At 36.6% G+C, this 17,462-nt stretch overlaps 1 protein-coding gene across 7 annotated transcripts in view; it reads right to left on the bottom strand.

Moving 5' to 3' along the window:
* The window catches only part of grid2 (glutamate receptor, ionotropic, delta 2), a 419,312-nt gene that overhangs the window by 49,667 nt on the left and 352,183 nt on the right, over window positions 1-17,462 (bottom strand). For all 7 annotated transcript variants that reach the window (XR_009272479.1, XM_058784731.1, XM_058784732.1 and 4 more), the window contains one exon: window positions 1,631-1,769. Coding sequence is in view for 6 of the 7 variants with exons in the window: in XM_058784731.1 (XP_058640714.1) it covers window positions 1,631-1,769 (139 nt within the window). In the remaining variant the exon portion in view is untranslated. The remainder of the gene's footprint in view (window positions 1-1,630; window positions 1,770-17,462) is intronic.

Genomic DNA, 17,462 nt, shown 5'->3' on the forward strand with positions numbered 1-17,462 from the left:
ACACACACACACACACAAACACACACACACAATGTCAGTTTTAACTCGCTTCTGGGTACAAATTTGCCCCCCAAAAACTGGTAATGTAGGCGCACACACACACACATACACACACACATGCAAGTTAACTGATTTGTGAAGCAGGAGTAGGGATGTGCGGGACTAGTCGACTAAACGGTTCAGCTCCTGCTAGTCGACAGTGAAATCAATAGTCGATTAAACGAGAGAGAAAAAAAACCCCCATAATTTTAATGTTACATTTAAAACATTTTAACAACAAGCTAAAATAAAACTTTTGAAAAACAATAAATATCAAAATATTTAAATATTTTTAAAAGCGTATCTGGGCGGAAACTATATTTTTACCTCAGACGTCGCATGCCTTTTCTTCTCGTCAGTTGCGTCGAGATCAAAAATGACCAGCGAAGAACCAGCAAGGTGTGGGATTATTTTGAATTAGAAGGAAACGGAAAAGTTTTGTGTAAACTGTGTAATGTCAAATTGGCTTAAAATAACTCTACTGGAGCGATGCGTAATCATATTCAATACAGGCACGTATGCGTTAGCTTGAAGACAAAGCCAGCAAATGTCAATCATGTCATACACTACAACCCGCCGCTGAGGTCCGCGATCCCATCCGCGCCGTCTATTCCTCTAAAACCCACTTCGGTGGTGGTGCGGGATTTCCAGGCTCTTGTCGAAACGGTCTGCTTGCTTGTAGTTATCTCTCTGCGTGCCTGTGACTTCAGTTCCCGTCTTTCACCAGACCACGTTAACATGTTAAATTAACTGAACAAATGCGCATGGTCTGAGTAAGTAAAACGAGCATTGTTTTGTTTTTAGACAATATAGCCAATTTTAAAAGCCGTTTTAATGCTATTCCTTGATAAACGTTCCTTTTTTAAAATTTTTTACTTGTGTTTTAATATGTTGGCTAACGTTATATGAAAATGAATAATTCTGTCAGTCTATTTTCCATTTCTGCATTTCTCCAGCTGATCTGAATAAATAAGCTATGCACTGGTTTATGTTGAGTTATGCTCTTCCTTATTTTCTGTTTAACGACCGCCTAAAATTAAATGATGATAACGTGAGGCAAGCATACGGCATAATCGTGACCTGTTTTTAGCAGATTTCATTGAGGGATTTGACCGTGTGATGCAAAGATTAAGTATTTCAAGTGTAGGCTGTTATACACGCACAGTTTTTTTTCCTTTGCCATTTTTTGGGGAGTTTCTAGCTTTTAGACTAGTCGACTAGTCGGATACAAAACTTCCGTTTAAACGACTGTCAAATTAGTCGTAGCGCACATCCCTAAGCAGGAGCACCATGAAACCTGAAACCCCGTTTGTGTCTGGACTACATTAGACACATTTTTGTAGCAGAAAAAGAACAGGACATTTTCACTGGAAGAATGCTGCTCAATTAATACCATTCCTATCCAAACACAATAAAAGCCAGAAAATCCTGTCTTTGTTAGTGATGATGCTTAAACTACACAACAACATATTTAACTGAGATGAAGATGGAAAGCTAAAGAAAGTTGTTTGTTGTTTTGTTATTGTGCGGATGATTACAGTGTTTGATGCTAGCTGCAAGAGTGACACTTTGAATAAATGTGTGCACTCACTGAATGGAGTTCTCTATGCGGGAGATGGTGAGGAAAGCAGCCAGATTTGCCGTGTAGGAGGATATGACTATCAGAGCAAAGAGCCACCAAACCCCCATCATCATCCTTGTAGCCAAAGTCGTGTAGGGCACCTCACCACCTGTAGAGAAACAGGAGAAAAGAGCAAACAAAAAAGGCTGATGATTGTGCCATCTTTGAAATTACATCAGACATGTGAGCTTTCAAAATATCTTTTAAATAAAGACCAATCTGGCAGCCAAATCTAGTTTAGTTCATCAAATGATGGATCAAAAGAGTCAAAATTTGAAGTAAATTATGATTCAAAACTTAATTCAAGATATATTCTCTAATTATGTTTGTATATTTAATGAGATAATATATATTTAATATGTCCAAATGTTTAAAATTTGATAAGACATCATACATAATCTGTATTACAACCATATCCATGTTCTCTGTGCTCTCACTCTCTATATACACAGTATACACAGAAAATATATCAGAAATATTCATATAAACATTTAGGACATTTAGATTTTGTCCCCCTGTAAAACAGGACAAACAGGACACTGATTATTATTATTTTTATTTAATTAAATTTTTTTTTTTTTGCATTGTAAAGACTGTGAGCATCTCCTCAGTGAAATAATAATAAATAATATGTCATGGTTGTCCCCAGCTATTTGTATTGTTAAATGCATCGTTATATTTCTCTATGTAGTTTGAATAAAAAGGGCTTCATCTTTAGTAGTGCAGTACTCTGACAGACTGGAAACAAATGGAGGTATCCGAGTGTGCAAGATCCAAACAACTGAGACTTTAACGATGGAAAAAACTCCATTTGAGTCAGACAAAAAAGGCCATCAATTGTAATGTCAAATCTACATTTCCCCAGTCCCCACAGTTAGAGCAAAAGCACGTCTGTTTATTCTGCATTTCAGATCCCTGCTAATTCACCAGCTAGAAAAAACAGCAGCTCCTCTAAAAGTACCGCACACCACAATAATGATGGATCTGCACAATTCAAGGCTTGCAGCAACACTGAAAACTGTTAAAAAAATTAGTCCCATCTATCCTCGTGGCTTCCCGTATCATTCCAGCCTTGTGTGGTAAGTGCCAAGCATTTCAGCACTCAATAAGGTATCTGACAACTCTATTTCTGTAGGGGGTCCGCTGAGATGAGCTGTCTTATTAAAGAAAGTTTTTAGATGACTCACATACATACGTCCCGCAGGCTGTGTACTCTCTGCTCCACACAAACTTTTTTGCAATTTTAATTTCAGCAAACAACTCCACGAGAGCAAGTTGGCCCACTCATTTTTTTTTTTTTTTTTTTTTTAATAATCAAAATTCTTGGGTTATCAGAATTTAAGGTTAGGGAGTGTCCTATTTAAAGGGCACTGCTTCCTTCCTTCATCTGCTATGTAAACCTCAGAGATTTTGGACTTCAGTTTAAGCAAATGTCAGTGAATACTCAACAAGCTTCTTTCAGCCGACTATATACCAGTAATTCGCTAAGAATAAATCACTAAATCTCTCTCTCTGTCTGTCTATCAATCAAAGTTTTATGAAAACAATTCAACAAAGACATCAGTAAACTACTATAGAAAGTTTATTAATACACACTTGAGTGAGTCTGAGAATGTAAAGTTGTTGAAAATGGATAAAGTAAATAAATATTATTGGCTCTAAACATTCATGTACAAAATTATTCAACCCCTAAAAGTCACATTTTGTGCAGAATCTTTTACACTTTATTAAACACTGCCTGTAAGTGCTTAGAAGCTTCTGTCACCTCTTTACTGCAATCGTTGCCAATTCCTCACTTGAAAAAGCTTCCAGATTACTGATAATCCTTTTTTCTTTTTTTCTTTTTTTTATGTTGTCACTATTTTATTTAAATTCTACCAAATATTTTCAGTGAGATTTAAATTTGAAGACTGAACAGGCCATTCAAGAACATTTCATGACTGATCCCTGAACCAAACTTCAGTAGATTTGGATGTATACTCTGGGATGGATGTCCTGCAGGAAAGTCCATTGATCATCAAGCTTCAGTTTCTGCACCGAAGGCATCACAATCTTTGCCAAAATGGCCTGATACTTCAAAGACTCCATGAAGTCCTTCATACAGTCAAGATTTCCACTTCATGTAACAGCAAAACACCCCCATAACAAGACAGGTCCACCTCCACGTTTGACCATGGAGATAGTGTCCATCTGCTCATAAGCTATGCCTTTTTCTAAATCACCAGACATACCACTGATCTGAGAGTCCAAAAAGTTCCAATTTGGTCACATCACTCCATAAAACATTCTTCCAGAGATCCACAGGTATATCCAAATAAATTTGAGCTCGGCCTTCTACATATGATCTTTTTGGTCAAGAGTGGCATTCTGCAAGATGTCCATTGTCCAAATGTACCATATGTATGTGTTTTGTTAACCACAGAATGAACACCTATGAATCATCATCATAAAATATATATTTTATTTATCAGCCCTTTCAAGGAACTCAATGACACTATAAAACAACATAATATATAGAAAATATTTACAGTTGACAAACGCTTTTTGTGGCTTGGCAGCCTGGTATCAGACAGCACACACTTAAAAGTCTATGAGATTTTAGTCTTTACATAAAAAGTACATGCATCCTTCAGGCAGAATTTTTGGTAACACTTTATTTTAGGGTCTCTTAACTAGCTGCTTATTAGCATGCATATTACTAGAATATTAGCTATTTATTAGTAGTAATTAAGCACATATTAATGCCTTATTCTACATCTCTAATCCTACCCAACTCCTAAACTTAACAACTACTGTTACTAACTATTAATAAGCAGCAAATTAGGAATTCATTGAGGGAACTCTATAAACTCTAACTATAGTTTAGAAGAAAAAAAAAAATTAGTTGAGGTCTCATACTGGTGCAGAAACTCTGGCCTGGAGCCTGCTAAAGCAAAAGAATGTACAAAATAATGAGTTTGAAACTTTATATAAATTAGACAGAACACAGCTACAGGAGGCCCTCTCAATTTGAAGTTTGGAGTTACCGCTTAGGGAAATATTACTGTAATGATATATAAAAAATAAGAATCTAAAAGTTATAAAGAGCCCAATCTCACACTTGTATGGATATGTGAGCAATGCTAAGCTGCAGAAAGGGAAAAGCAAAAGTGTCAAAAATACTGTGCTGTTAAGGATTAATCAGAACATTTTATGCTAAAATAATACTATGAGCTGAAGCCAGCTGGAAAAGTCAACTACAACCAACCGCCCAAGAGATTATGTGCTGGTGTGTAAAGATACAAACCCAAAAATGTGTTTCTGTTCACGATGCAGCATAGCAGAGCTTGATTATATGACTATTTCAAATACAAATACTAGATTGACTCAGAGTAGGACTGTACAGTTATAACAGAAATAAAGAAAAACTGCATGTTGTATTCTCTGGCCACATCTAAAACAAGTTGAAAACTGTGATCCTGAATTACTTTTGCCATTTTATGCAACTGCAAATCAAAACAGTGCCTAAACAGTCAATTTCACATTGGCCCTCTTATTGAATAAATCATACACCAAAAGCAAGCAATGTGAATGGCATTATCACTGACGCTGTAAGTTCATAGAGCAACTATTGAGCCCTGACTTCTGAACTCTCGTTATAATCAACAAAGCAGAATAAACCTCCATTTACACCATGTCAACATCCTGTTGATCATAGCGTTCTCTATTTCTCAGGTCAGTCAATTGCAGTGTTTATTGGGTGTTCCACCATCTACATTATAAGCATGCAGTATCATATTACAACTATAAAATAATTCCAAATTGTATTTCATTTGGATTCTAAAGCTTCTTTTAGAATGTCAGGTGACATTTATTCAGTGCCACTGCAAACCAAAGCTTAAAACATGAAACTTAAATAATTTGGGAATTAGATGCTGATTTGGACTAGTTGTAATCACTGATTATAATATATAAATTATAAAATGTAATTAAATTAACAAATGCATTAAATTATAACCTAAATTAAACAGTTCTGATTGGCATTCATGTACACAACAAGGATGTGGGAAAAGCAGATCTAAATAAAGTCCAGTAGTCAGCGTGCTAAATAGTTCATTTCGCCTTTGTGATAATCTTTATTATTAATTTGATAAACTTTGAAGCCTTATTTTTAAAATCGTTTTGGTCTCAATGAGAAGTATACAACTGACTGTTACAAACGACTTTTTAAAATTATACCTCCAATGATGCTTGTACCAGAGCAAACTTTTCAATAAATTTTATTATATAATAAGTTGTATAACAGGTTTGCGAGGGAACAGCAGAGGGTTCATAAGTTGATGAAAAGCTGACTAATTAAATCATAAGGAGGATAATTAAATAAATAATTAAATAAATGAAGATGACATTTTTTATTTGTCTGCATGCATGTCTTATGAACACTAACCTACATTGGGGCCTTGCACATCCACATGTGATGCTGAATTATTGAAATATTAACTGAAAACCTTAGGGGATTTTTTTAAAGTAAATATTTTAGGTCAAAGCGGTTAAAAAGTTTAGGAATCCCTGCCATAGGCCATGTTGATGAAAAATGTTCAGTCCTGCACTGGTAATGATCTGCGGTGAAATGTGACCGGCAGTAAGCAGAACATTAATAGGAGGTAGGGCTGCCAGAGAACAGGCTACTGTTATCAGATATGATTGGCAATGAGTATAGAATCGAGGCATGTCGGTGCTTTAGCGCGGGCTGATTGCACACCATTCTCTGTGGCTGCAGGATGTTGATCTTTAGAAAATGAGCAGGACGGTAATGTAGCTTTTATCTGCACACCCAGCAACTGGGGTTCAAAGCCACCCTGCCACGCACATCAAATCAGCAAGCCCCATTTCCAGTAGGTTTCTCACTGCTTGCTTTTGATTCAGCAGCAGGCCAGGGGCTACACACTCCTCTCAACCCCTCGCTGTGAGCTAGCACCTACTGAGAGACAGAAACAGAGACAATGCGTGGATGACAGAGACAAAAAAGCTTGTAAAGAAGGAATGTGACTCTTGGTAGTGACTGAGATGTTTGTGCATGAAAGATTTTTTTTTTTTTACTGTTCTATATTTAAGTTATATACAAGTTTTATATTTAAGTTAACTACGTTTAGTTTGTTATTCAACTGAAATTGCATGAAAATGTCATATGTTCAAGGTATTGTAGATGTTTAAAGTGACAAATAACTTTGGTGTGTGCTTGGACTCTGATTCCCAGTAGCAGGACCTGAGCAACCAGGACACTCCGAATTAAGTGGATTCCCAAGTGGCACAAGTTGCCATGAAACAGTCAAGAGCCCTTCATGGCTGTTAGAAGCCTTGTAAATATAGCTGAGGATGAGTGCATACACATCTCGTCAACACACTCTACTAGAGAGGTTGAAGAAGGCCAAGAAGGTCACAGGGTTTCTTTTCAAACATCTTGACTGATGGGATACGAAGCACTTGCCTGCTGACTTTTACTTCTTAACACTGAACATATCCTAGTATTAAGATGTTATGATCACAATAAGCATACGAACATTAATCATTGGATGAATTCATATATAATCACTACATCATTAATATTATTACATGTTAAGAAAATGCTCCTGGAAGTGCTGATATTGTTAAATTAAAACCAAAATTATTCAAAAATTGCTTTCAGAAATTAAAAATAAACTGAAATAAAGTATAACTATTGAATGAAAAACTTATGAAAATGGTAAATATTGCATTGGAAAGTATTAAAATAACTAATTACCTATACAGGTGCATCTCAATAAATTAGAATGTTGTGAAAAAGTAATTTTTTTCTTTTAAGTAATTTCAAAAAATGAAACTTTCATATATTTTAGATTCATTGCATGTAAAGTAAAAAAAAATTTAAAGTTTTTTTGTTTTAATTTTGATGATTAGAGCTTACAGCTCATGAAAGTCAAAAATCAGTATCTCAAAATATTAGAATATTTACATTTGAGTTTCAATAAATGACCATCCCTACAGTATGAATTCTGGGTATCTCTTGTTCTTTGAGACCACAATAATGGAGAAGACTGCTGACTTGGCAATGATCCAGAAGATGAACATTAACACCCTCCACAAAGAGGGTAAGTCACAGAAGGTCATTACTGAAAGGTGTGGCTGTTTGCAGAGTGCTGTATCAAGCCACTTCTGAAGCAGAGACAACGTCAGAAGCATCTTAACTGGGCTGTGGAGAAAAAGAACTGGACTGTTGCTCAGTGGTCCAAAGTCCTCTTTTCAGATGAAAGTAAATTTTGCATTTCATTTGGAAATCAAGGTCCCAGAGTCTGAAGGAAGAGTGGAGAGGCACAGAATCCATGTTGCTTGAAGTCCAGTGTGAAGTTTCCACAGTCTGTGATGATTTGGGCTGCCATGTCATCTGCTGGTGTTGCTCCACTGTGTTTTCTGAAGTCCACAGTCAACACAGCCATCTACCAGGAAATTTTAGAGCACTTCATGCTTCCTTCTGTTGACAAGCTTTATGGAGATGCTGATTTCATTTTCCAGCAGGACTTGGCACCTGCCCACACTGCCAAAGGTACCAAAAGCTGGTTCAATGACCATGGTGTTACTGTGCTTGATTGGCCAGCAAACTCATCAGACCTGAACCCCACAGAGAATCTATGAGGTATTGTCAAGAGGAAGATGAGAGACACCAGACCCAACAATGCAGATGAGCTGAAGGCCACTGTCAAGGAAACCTGGGCTTCCATACCACCTCAGCAGTGCCACAAACTGATCACCTCCATGCCACGCTGAATTGAGGCAGTAATTAAATCAAAAGGAGCCCCTGCCAAGTACTGAGTACATATACAGTAAATCAACATACTTTCCAGAAGGCCAACAATTCACTAAAAATGTTTTTTTATTGGTCTTATGAAGTATTCTAATTTGTTGAGATAGTGAATTGGTGGGTTTTTGTTAAATGTGAGCCAAAATCATCACAATTAAAAGAACCAAAGACTTAAACTACTTCAGTCTGTGTGCACTGAATTTATTTAAAGGGGTCATATAATGGTACATGCACTTTTACAAGTTGATTGTACTGAAATGTGTGTTAGCAGTGCCTGTACACAACCATCATAAAATGATAAAAATCCATCCAGTGTTTTTTTTTTAATCTCCTTATTTGTTTTACCCTGTCTCAAATCAAGCCGTTCGACCGTGTGACGCCACACGGTCGGACGCCCCTCCCACGATGGTTGATTGACAGCAGTGTTTCAACACAGACCCGCCTTGCTCGTGAGCGAGCTGTCAATCATAGTCCGCGTCATTGTTGATATACGCTGGAGCTGTCTATGAGCAGAATGGCGTCTAAGCGATTGTGGTGTTCTGTTCTCGGGTGCAATAATGAACACAGCAGTCATTTTGATGTTCCTAAGTCCGAACCGCTGAAGACACAGTGGCTGAGTTTTGCTTTTGAAGGGAATATTCCCCACGAGCAACGTCAATGTTTTCATGTTTGCGCGAATCATTTTTCACCAGACTGCTTTATAAATGAAGGTCAGTATAAAGCTGGTTTTGCTAAGAAGCTGCTCCTGAAAAAAGAATCGGTACCAACTATTCGTGTTCCTGCTGAACCTCCAGAAGAAGTGAGTGTAACGTTTAATTAACCTTTATATTCATCTTTATATTAATCTTTGCAAATCGCTAGCACGCTTCACGATGTATGTGGCTAATGTTTACATTCAGGGTACATGCATGTTTTCTATTTACGATGTTCTCAATATAATTAATAATCCCACGTTTATAATGAACAAAACGTTATGGTTATTGTGTTATTACAAACTGTGTACGCAGGTATTAAAGTTAACATGATAACACTACACTAAGCTTACTTTTGTAGATGGTTTATAACGGTGTCTGTTAAGAAGTAATGTAAAAAATTTTAATAAATAAAAAACAGTTATAACTGCATGAAAATTAATGGTTTCCGCCCTGAGAGTTGTACCTAACACTGCATAGATAACGTTACGCATCACTGACAAGCCTACATTTACCGAATTTATTTTTCATGATCATTAGCTGTAACATCAATCTGTCAATGAACTAACGTATCAGTAAACACATAGCGTTCGTATCTCACTACTCTACCTGACAGTACACACAAAAATAGATAAAAGTGACATTACGTTAACCAACCATTCAGAAACGTCCCGTTCGAGCCTTAATTGTCGAACTTCTTCGGGGCCGTCATCCTGTTCCGGGTCCGACTCCGGTTCGAATTGATACGGTTGCACAGTATCCTCAGAGACTCCCGCTGCCATTCTTCAAAATATACCCTCAACTGTTGTCAAGGCAACACTCCACGTGTGTTAGGTCAAAACGCCCCACAGGACAGAGGGCGGGCGAGCAAAGCTCATTAGCATTTAAAAACACACGCACTAAAACGGTGTGCTGAAAACAGAGCTGTTTTTGAGCAGGCAAAATGAGTGTTTTCTTACAATACTAATGAGAATTTTTAATTAAAGTATATTACAAACTTTCAATTTAGACCCTAAAGAATCATATTAGCTTGTACAAAAATGGCATTATATGACCCCTTTAATACACGAGTTTCACAATTTGAGTTAAATTACTGAAATAAATGAACTTTTCCATGACATTCTAATTTATTGAGATGCACCTGTATATAGAAATATAGAAAATAAAAATGAGCAATTCAAATTATTACAACTGAAACTAAAATTAAAATGCAAAATTTAAAAATAAAAGCTAATGTTAATAAAGACTTGATTTTTTGTTTTGTTTTTGCAGTTTTGTTTAATCTTGCTTGTACCACAGAAACTACACACATGATCTTTAATTGAGAAGAGAGAGAAAAAAAAAAACATTTTACCAAATTAGCAGCCCCAGATTTATGTTGTTGTTGATAAGATGTAAATCTCTGTAGTCTTTTCATGGTTTATACACAACAAAAAAGTTCAAAAGACAAAAACGTCTTTGGTCTGAAATGTTCTTGAAAAAAAGGGTGAAATAAGGTTGTTAAAAATTCTTTTATTTTTTATTTTTTCCTCTCCTGTTTTGAAAACTCGGTCTTCTTCAGAGCCACCTGAAAATTTACCTCTCCAGTTCGTCGTTTCTCAGCAGTTAAAGCAACTTCAAATAAGCCCTTTGAAACCACTGGTGCTGAACATTCAAAGGTTTATACATTGCTACCTTGTAAAGCCTTAAATCTCTGCAGCACCTTGAGAGCTGGAGATTGTAGCTTCTGATGAGTGCTGTTAGTTTTATTTATTTATTTTCTTTCTTTCCAAAAGCACTCTGGCGATAAATAACTTAAGGAAAAACATGTTACTCGTTTCGCTGGAGCGCGCCTCCTTGCAGCATGTCACCTTTATTTCCCTTTCACCACACCAGACCTGCCAGGTTTGAGTGTGTGTATATATATATATATATATGTGCGTGTGTACAGTATATGACTGCTATTTATTTAAGCCATCAACTATCCCATTATGAGGCTCGCTGGCAAATATTTCCATCAATTTGCATACAGTTTAACGCTCTGAAGCACGACCCTGAGTGCCGAGGCGCTATCGCAGCACGCAGCCACTCTGGAACTTTCAACGTTGTAAATCATCAAAATAAAAGTAAATAAACCACAAGGTGTACCTCTGAACACATCTCTTTAGTCACAGCTTACGAGATAGCAAAGCTAGCATGCTGGGTTCAGGCATATGGTGCAAGAAACATATACTCACAGGGGTAGAAGATAAAGGGGCAAAGAGGGACAGCTTACGCCCCCCAATGGAACAATATTTTCAGAGAAAACTTGCCAACATGTACCATCTCAACGGCATCTTGCCTACAGCGGTACTTGCTAATCAAACAGGATTTTATTTGATTTTTTTATTGTTTTCCAGCAATATTTATTTTTACCCCACTGGCTTTCTTTTCACTACAAAAAAAAAGAAGAAAAAGAAAAAAAACTTTATATATAGACTTTTATTAATATACAGTATATGATATTGTTATATATATATAATATTTTAGGATATGTTTTAACTGAAACACTAGTCACAAAGACTGTTTAAGAAAGGATTAAGGCCTATAAGGCCTATATATATATTTTTTTATCTTGTCATATCAAATATTTTACACTACAATGGTGTGAGGACACATTGTCACGACTTTCTGTATGACTCCTTTTTGGGCTGAAAAAAACTAAACTTTGGGCTCAAAACAAAAAACTAAATCAAACCAAAACTTTCTTAAATATCATATCTACTTCAGAAATAGGATACAGAAGTCTTTACTACGCCATGTAAATTTTGGCTTGCTTTCGAAAGGCTACAACCTTCCACTTTGCTTCCAGTTAAATGCTGACCTAAGGTCATATATACAGGCACACAGATGTACGCACAGATGTATTTAGGATATGTTTTAACTGAAACACTATTCACAAAGACGGTTTAAGAAAGGATTAAGGGCTATAAGAACGATAACTATAAAGATAACTATATTAGCGTCCACTCCAGCGGACGATATTGTCTGTTAATTCTCAGCACATGGTCGTCTACCTCTTTAAATTCTCGAGCTTGTGACAGCAGGATTGATTCTGATTGGCTGTCAATATTTTTATCGTTCATCAGCTGGAAAAAAATTGTTCTGAAAGCAATTCAAACGATATCGTTTCTCTGTGTCTTCATATATCATTATATATCATTATAGTTGTGGTGTGGATTCTGCTATTCTTTAATTTTGAGAACGATTTTTACAACTATCTTTTTTGTTATAGCTCTTGGTGTGAACTACTCGATAGCATATTTCCATATGAATACAAACAGAGTAGAAACATGAATGCAAAAATGTTTTCCCAATCAAAATACATGTGTATTACTACAGCTCACCGTTTTAAATGCTTTATCTGATGCTTCAAATTTCATTTTGATATAAATAAATGGCTTTGTGCCAAGTGAAGCGTGGAGAACCCCGAATGGACGGAGGTGTTCACGATGCATGTCAGAATGAGAGAAAGTGCTTTAGAAATGCTGTTGTCTGATAAATGTGTCAGAAGAGCCAGAATGCTACACACAAACACACAACTTTCCATGATCCCTTATCCACCCAAACATTCTCTAAAAGTGGCCACTTTTTTTTTTTTATCTTGTCATATCATATCTGGCTGTCATATTTTTTACACTACAATGGTGTGAGGACACATTGTCACGACTTTCTGTATGACTCCTTTTTGGACTGAAAAAACTTTGGGATCAAAACAAAAAACTAAAATCAACCCAAAACTTTCTTAAATATCATATCTACTTCAGAAATAGGATTCAGAGGTCTTTACTACGCCATGTTGGCTTGCTTTCGAAAGGCTACGACCTTCCACTTTGCTTCCAGTTAAATGCTGACCTAAGGTCATATATACAGGCACACAGATGTACGCACACATATAACATGAAATATGTATGTACACCCACAAACCCAGTAAATCCGCATGATTTGCTAGGAGGCATTGTAATTATGATGGTACTCTATGGAATGAAAAACGCAGCATGTGATGAGTTCAATTTTGAACAAATTTCAAAATATTCAAGTAAAAAGATACTGAAATGAGCCAGACAGATATAAATGTTCTTCTTTGACTCTCTCTCTCTCACACACACACACACAGACACAAAATAATAAAATCACCTCCCTTTCTTCTAAATATATGTAGTAAAATGGAAAATGAAGCTTTAAAACAGAATCTCCAGTGAGACACTGCCTCAGCCTGGAACTATGCAAATGAAACTTCCCACAGAGATGCCTGTCTATAAATTGACGACTTGAATCCACTGCACATTTTCTTGAGTAATCCATATGTAATCCCATATGAGTGCTCATAATGTGATTTAATTCCATTGTATTGTAGGAGTGTATCATGACGTACTTCACACAGTAGAGGGCAACTTGTGGGTTGTTTGCCTTCTGTTGCCCCTTTGATAGATAAAATGCACAGCAAGTGTCCAAACATACCCTTTATACGTGGTTTGGCTATTTGAAAGTGTTTGCATAATTACTGAGTCATCACTGTGTGGCTATAAGTGCCGTTACAGACTTTGTAATGAGCTTAGACTGTAATTAAATGCGTTCAAGGCTGTATTTAATATGATGACAAGTCCAAATGTGACCTTATTCAAGTAAGAATCCCTTCATGGTTAGGTTACAGCATTCACATCTAGACATGGCTGTTTACTAAACACATGGCTGACCTGCTAACCCACGCAAGCTGTCAGGAGTGATATAGTCATCCAGCTCAGTTACAACAGTAGACTAACACTTCAAAGGACAAGAATTTCATATTTAAGCATGTTAAACAGCAGTTTCTAATTCTGCAGCAAAGACAATTATGTCAAGGAACATCTTCATTACTATTAATGCGCCTTAGAATATGTAGAACATGCCCATACTTTTCAGTCACTAATGTAGTTAAGAAAGGTTTTTTTTTCTTATGTACACTATTCTGGTACACAGCTGAGGTCTTCTGCATTTTGGTCTTCTCTTCCAGATGAACTGAATCATGACATTCATGACATTCACTCAGGGGCGATTCATATTCAAGCGCGAATGAGAACGTTTCACAGCGGATGCCAGGGGTTAAAAAAGAAAGAAAGAAAGAATATTCGAATCTCAAAATTGAAAATCGAACGCCAACCTACCAAATTAATATTCGAATAATCGAATATTCTGGTCCAGCCCTAATATATACACACACACACACACACACATATATATATGTATATTTAGCCTATATATATATTGAGATGTGTGCATTCCAGTAGAGATTAAAGTTGTTTTTCTCATTAAGCTTTTTCTCTCATTAAATTCATATTGTCATGCAATGGCAATTTCAGAATTTCTGTCTTTGCCTGGAATTATGTGACTGTGAGAATAAAGGGATGCTGTGATATAAAGGCATAGGCACTTAACAGAAGCAGATATTGAAATGCATGGAAAAACAAGTGAGCTTTCACAGAAAGAGATCTCTTTCAATGCATGTAGTGGGTACTCAGGAAACAGATGCAATACATTATGCATGCCTACAACACACCAGATAATCTAGTGTGATACAATGCACATGTCTGACGTGAGGACGTGAGACGTGTCATCTGGAGCTTTGTCTTTAAAAAGCACGGTTGAGAGCATTGACTGTGGATTACATTACGGACGAATGCTCTCACTCTTGCTTTTCATCAAAAGTCATCGAAGTTCTCTAAAAAAAGATGTAGAAGACTTCAGTTTACTCAGAGGCTGCATACAAATATCTGAAATTTGGAGAAAACCCCACTAATTTACTTTCACTTTTTGATGACTTCAGCGAAATGAAGAAAAAAAAAAAACCTTTTAAGGAAAGAATGACTGATTCAGCAGATACTCTACTTCCACTGGTTTGTTTCTCATTTTCAGAATCAATAAACGTGATATAATTTGAGAGTCCATACCGACAAGAAAAATTACTTCATTTTCCCACTTGAGGAGAAACATTGGTTATTGTGCTTAATACAGATGGAAAGGTGTTAATGTATGCTGAAAAGGCCACAAATCCCATCAGCCAAGCTGTGTGTTTATTTTCTTTATCATTTCAGTTTTTTAGGGCCATTTTCTCTATACTAGTCCACAGGGACCCATATAAAAGCCCAGCATTAATTCTCTCCTATCTTGTGATATATATATGCTCTAAATAAACACAGAGACGGCCTGGATTTTGGGCATGCCCGTGCTCCTCTCACCATCCTTTGCTGTCATTGCACAATTCTACGCTTGAGTGTACCTTTGGCAAATGATGCGGTACTTTTCACCAGCTCGAAACGGCATAAAAAACGACCACCTGTCAATGTCACATAAAAAACTTGGTGCAAAAGTAGGACATAAATATAAACTAGGAAAAACTCTGCAAAGTTCCTTTAAAACTGCTGCTTTATATTTTCGATGTTAAAATACTTCCTATCGGAGTCTAATGTGCAGAGACATTAAGTAAGTCATTAGTAGGCTGATTTCCCTGAAAAGTGTAAACACTGTGGCTCTGTGGTGCTTTCAACATTGCTCAGTTTCCAAGAGCATTACAGTCAGCTCTGGCAGAGACCTGTGACTGGGAAAACAAGCAGTCCACTGGAAAAATGGCATGCCAACAAAAGCTGATAGCTTCATGCACTGCTGTAAAGCTGGATCTCACAGTTCCTCAGGCACCTTGAAAGATCTTTAGCATATATAACAAGCTGACCAACACATCTTTAAAGTTTCAGGGTGATGAATATTTTCTCTAGAATATGTACTCCTGTTCTAGTTTAATGTGCAGAGGTAACTTTAAGTAAGGTGGGACTAAATGTTTGTCCAAAGTATGGAAGACAACTGTTTGGAGAGTCGTTATTTTTGCAATTGCATTTAGTGCTGCTAGTAGTAAAGAAATTGCAAACAGTTCACCCCCAAATAATTATGTCATCTTTTACTCGCTTGCCTTTTGTGGAACATAAAATATGATATATATATATATATATATATATATATATATATATATAGGGCTGCCCCCTAAAAGTCAGTGAGAAAAGGCTTAGTTGACCAAATTGGATGTAGAGAAGTCACACAGTCTGTGACAAACATATCATTAACACAGCTGCTATGTATTTATTTATTCATTTTTATATATTGTGCCGGTCAACTTGACAACTGCCCAAGTATCACATATGGTAGTATAGCCCATTTTGGTCCCACTTTATATTAGGTGGCTTTAACTACTATGTACTTACATTTAAATTAATCACTTGATACAATGCAATATTGTGTACATACATGTTTTTGTAATGTAAACCTACCCATACCAAAAAACCTGTCCATAACCTTACCCGTATCCCACCTCAACAGAAGGTTTTTTTTTTTTTTTACATATGCACATAGTAGTTGAGGCCACCTAATATAAAGTGGGGCCTACATTTTTTTAGATCAATATTACAACACAAGTTTAGAACAAAGCTTAGTTTAGAAAGAAACAATAGTTTAGCTTTTAAGGGTCACCTGGCCACTTCATGCGTTTTCATTGATCGGACAGCTATCCAATCATGAAAAGACCTGGAGTAAACGCACTTCGAAATGCTTTCGAGACGGATTTAAATCCATTAGCTCAGACCACTTCAGGAGGTGGTCTGTGATGCATTCCAGACGAAACTGGACAAGTGTAAATGCATGTGGTTGTTGAAACCACATATGTAAATTTTACTCCTCCCTAGATGTTAAAATAATAAACGTGTGAGAGCGTGTTATAGGCTATATGACATATTATAGCCAGATATGACAGCACTATGCAACACGCTTCGCCGCGGATGAGTATCTCTGGGTAGTAGCTGAGTATCTCTTCAGCAAGCCAACACGTAAACTGCTGCAAATTAAACTGAAAGTAAGTCGCAGATGCTCAACACCCAATCATTGTAATCTCCTGTTGCAGTCTTTCATCTTGAAATAAGCTGATGATCAATAAATGCATATCTGTTGCTTTTCGTTGATGTGAACTCAGTTAAATTTGCATATAGTGCGGGAATTGAAAATCATATTTACAGTATCTCACAGAAGTGAGTACACCCCTCACATTTTTGTAAATATTTTATTATATTTATCTGACTTTTCATGTGACAACACTGAAGAAATGACACTTTGATGTAAAGTAGTGAGTGTACAGCTTGTATAACAGTGTCAATTTGCTGTCCCCTCAAAATAACTCAACACACAGTCAGTAATGTCTAAACCGTTGGCCACAAAAGTAAGTACACCCCTAAGTGAAAATGTCCAAATTGGGCCCAATTAG

Source organism: Onychostoma macrolepis, chromosome 08, assembly GCF_012432095.1.
Source record: "Onychostoma macrolepis isolate SWU-2019 chromosome 08, ASM1243209v1, whole genome shotgun sequence".
Classification (NCBI taxonomy): Eukaryota; Metazoa; Chordata; class Actinopteri; order Cypriniformes; family Cyprinidae; genus Onychostoma; species Onychostoma macrolepis.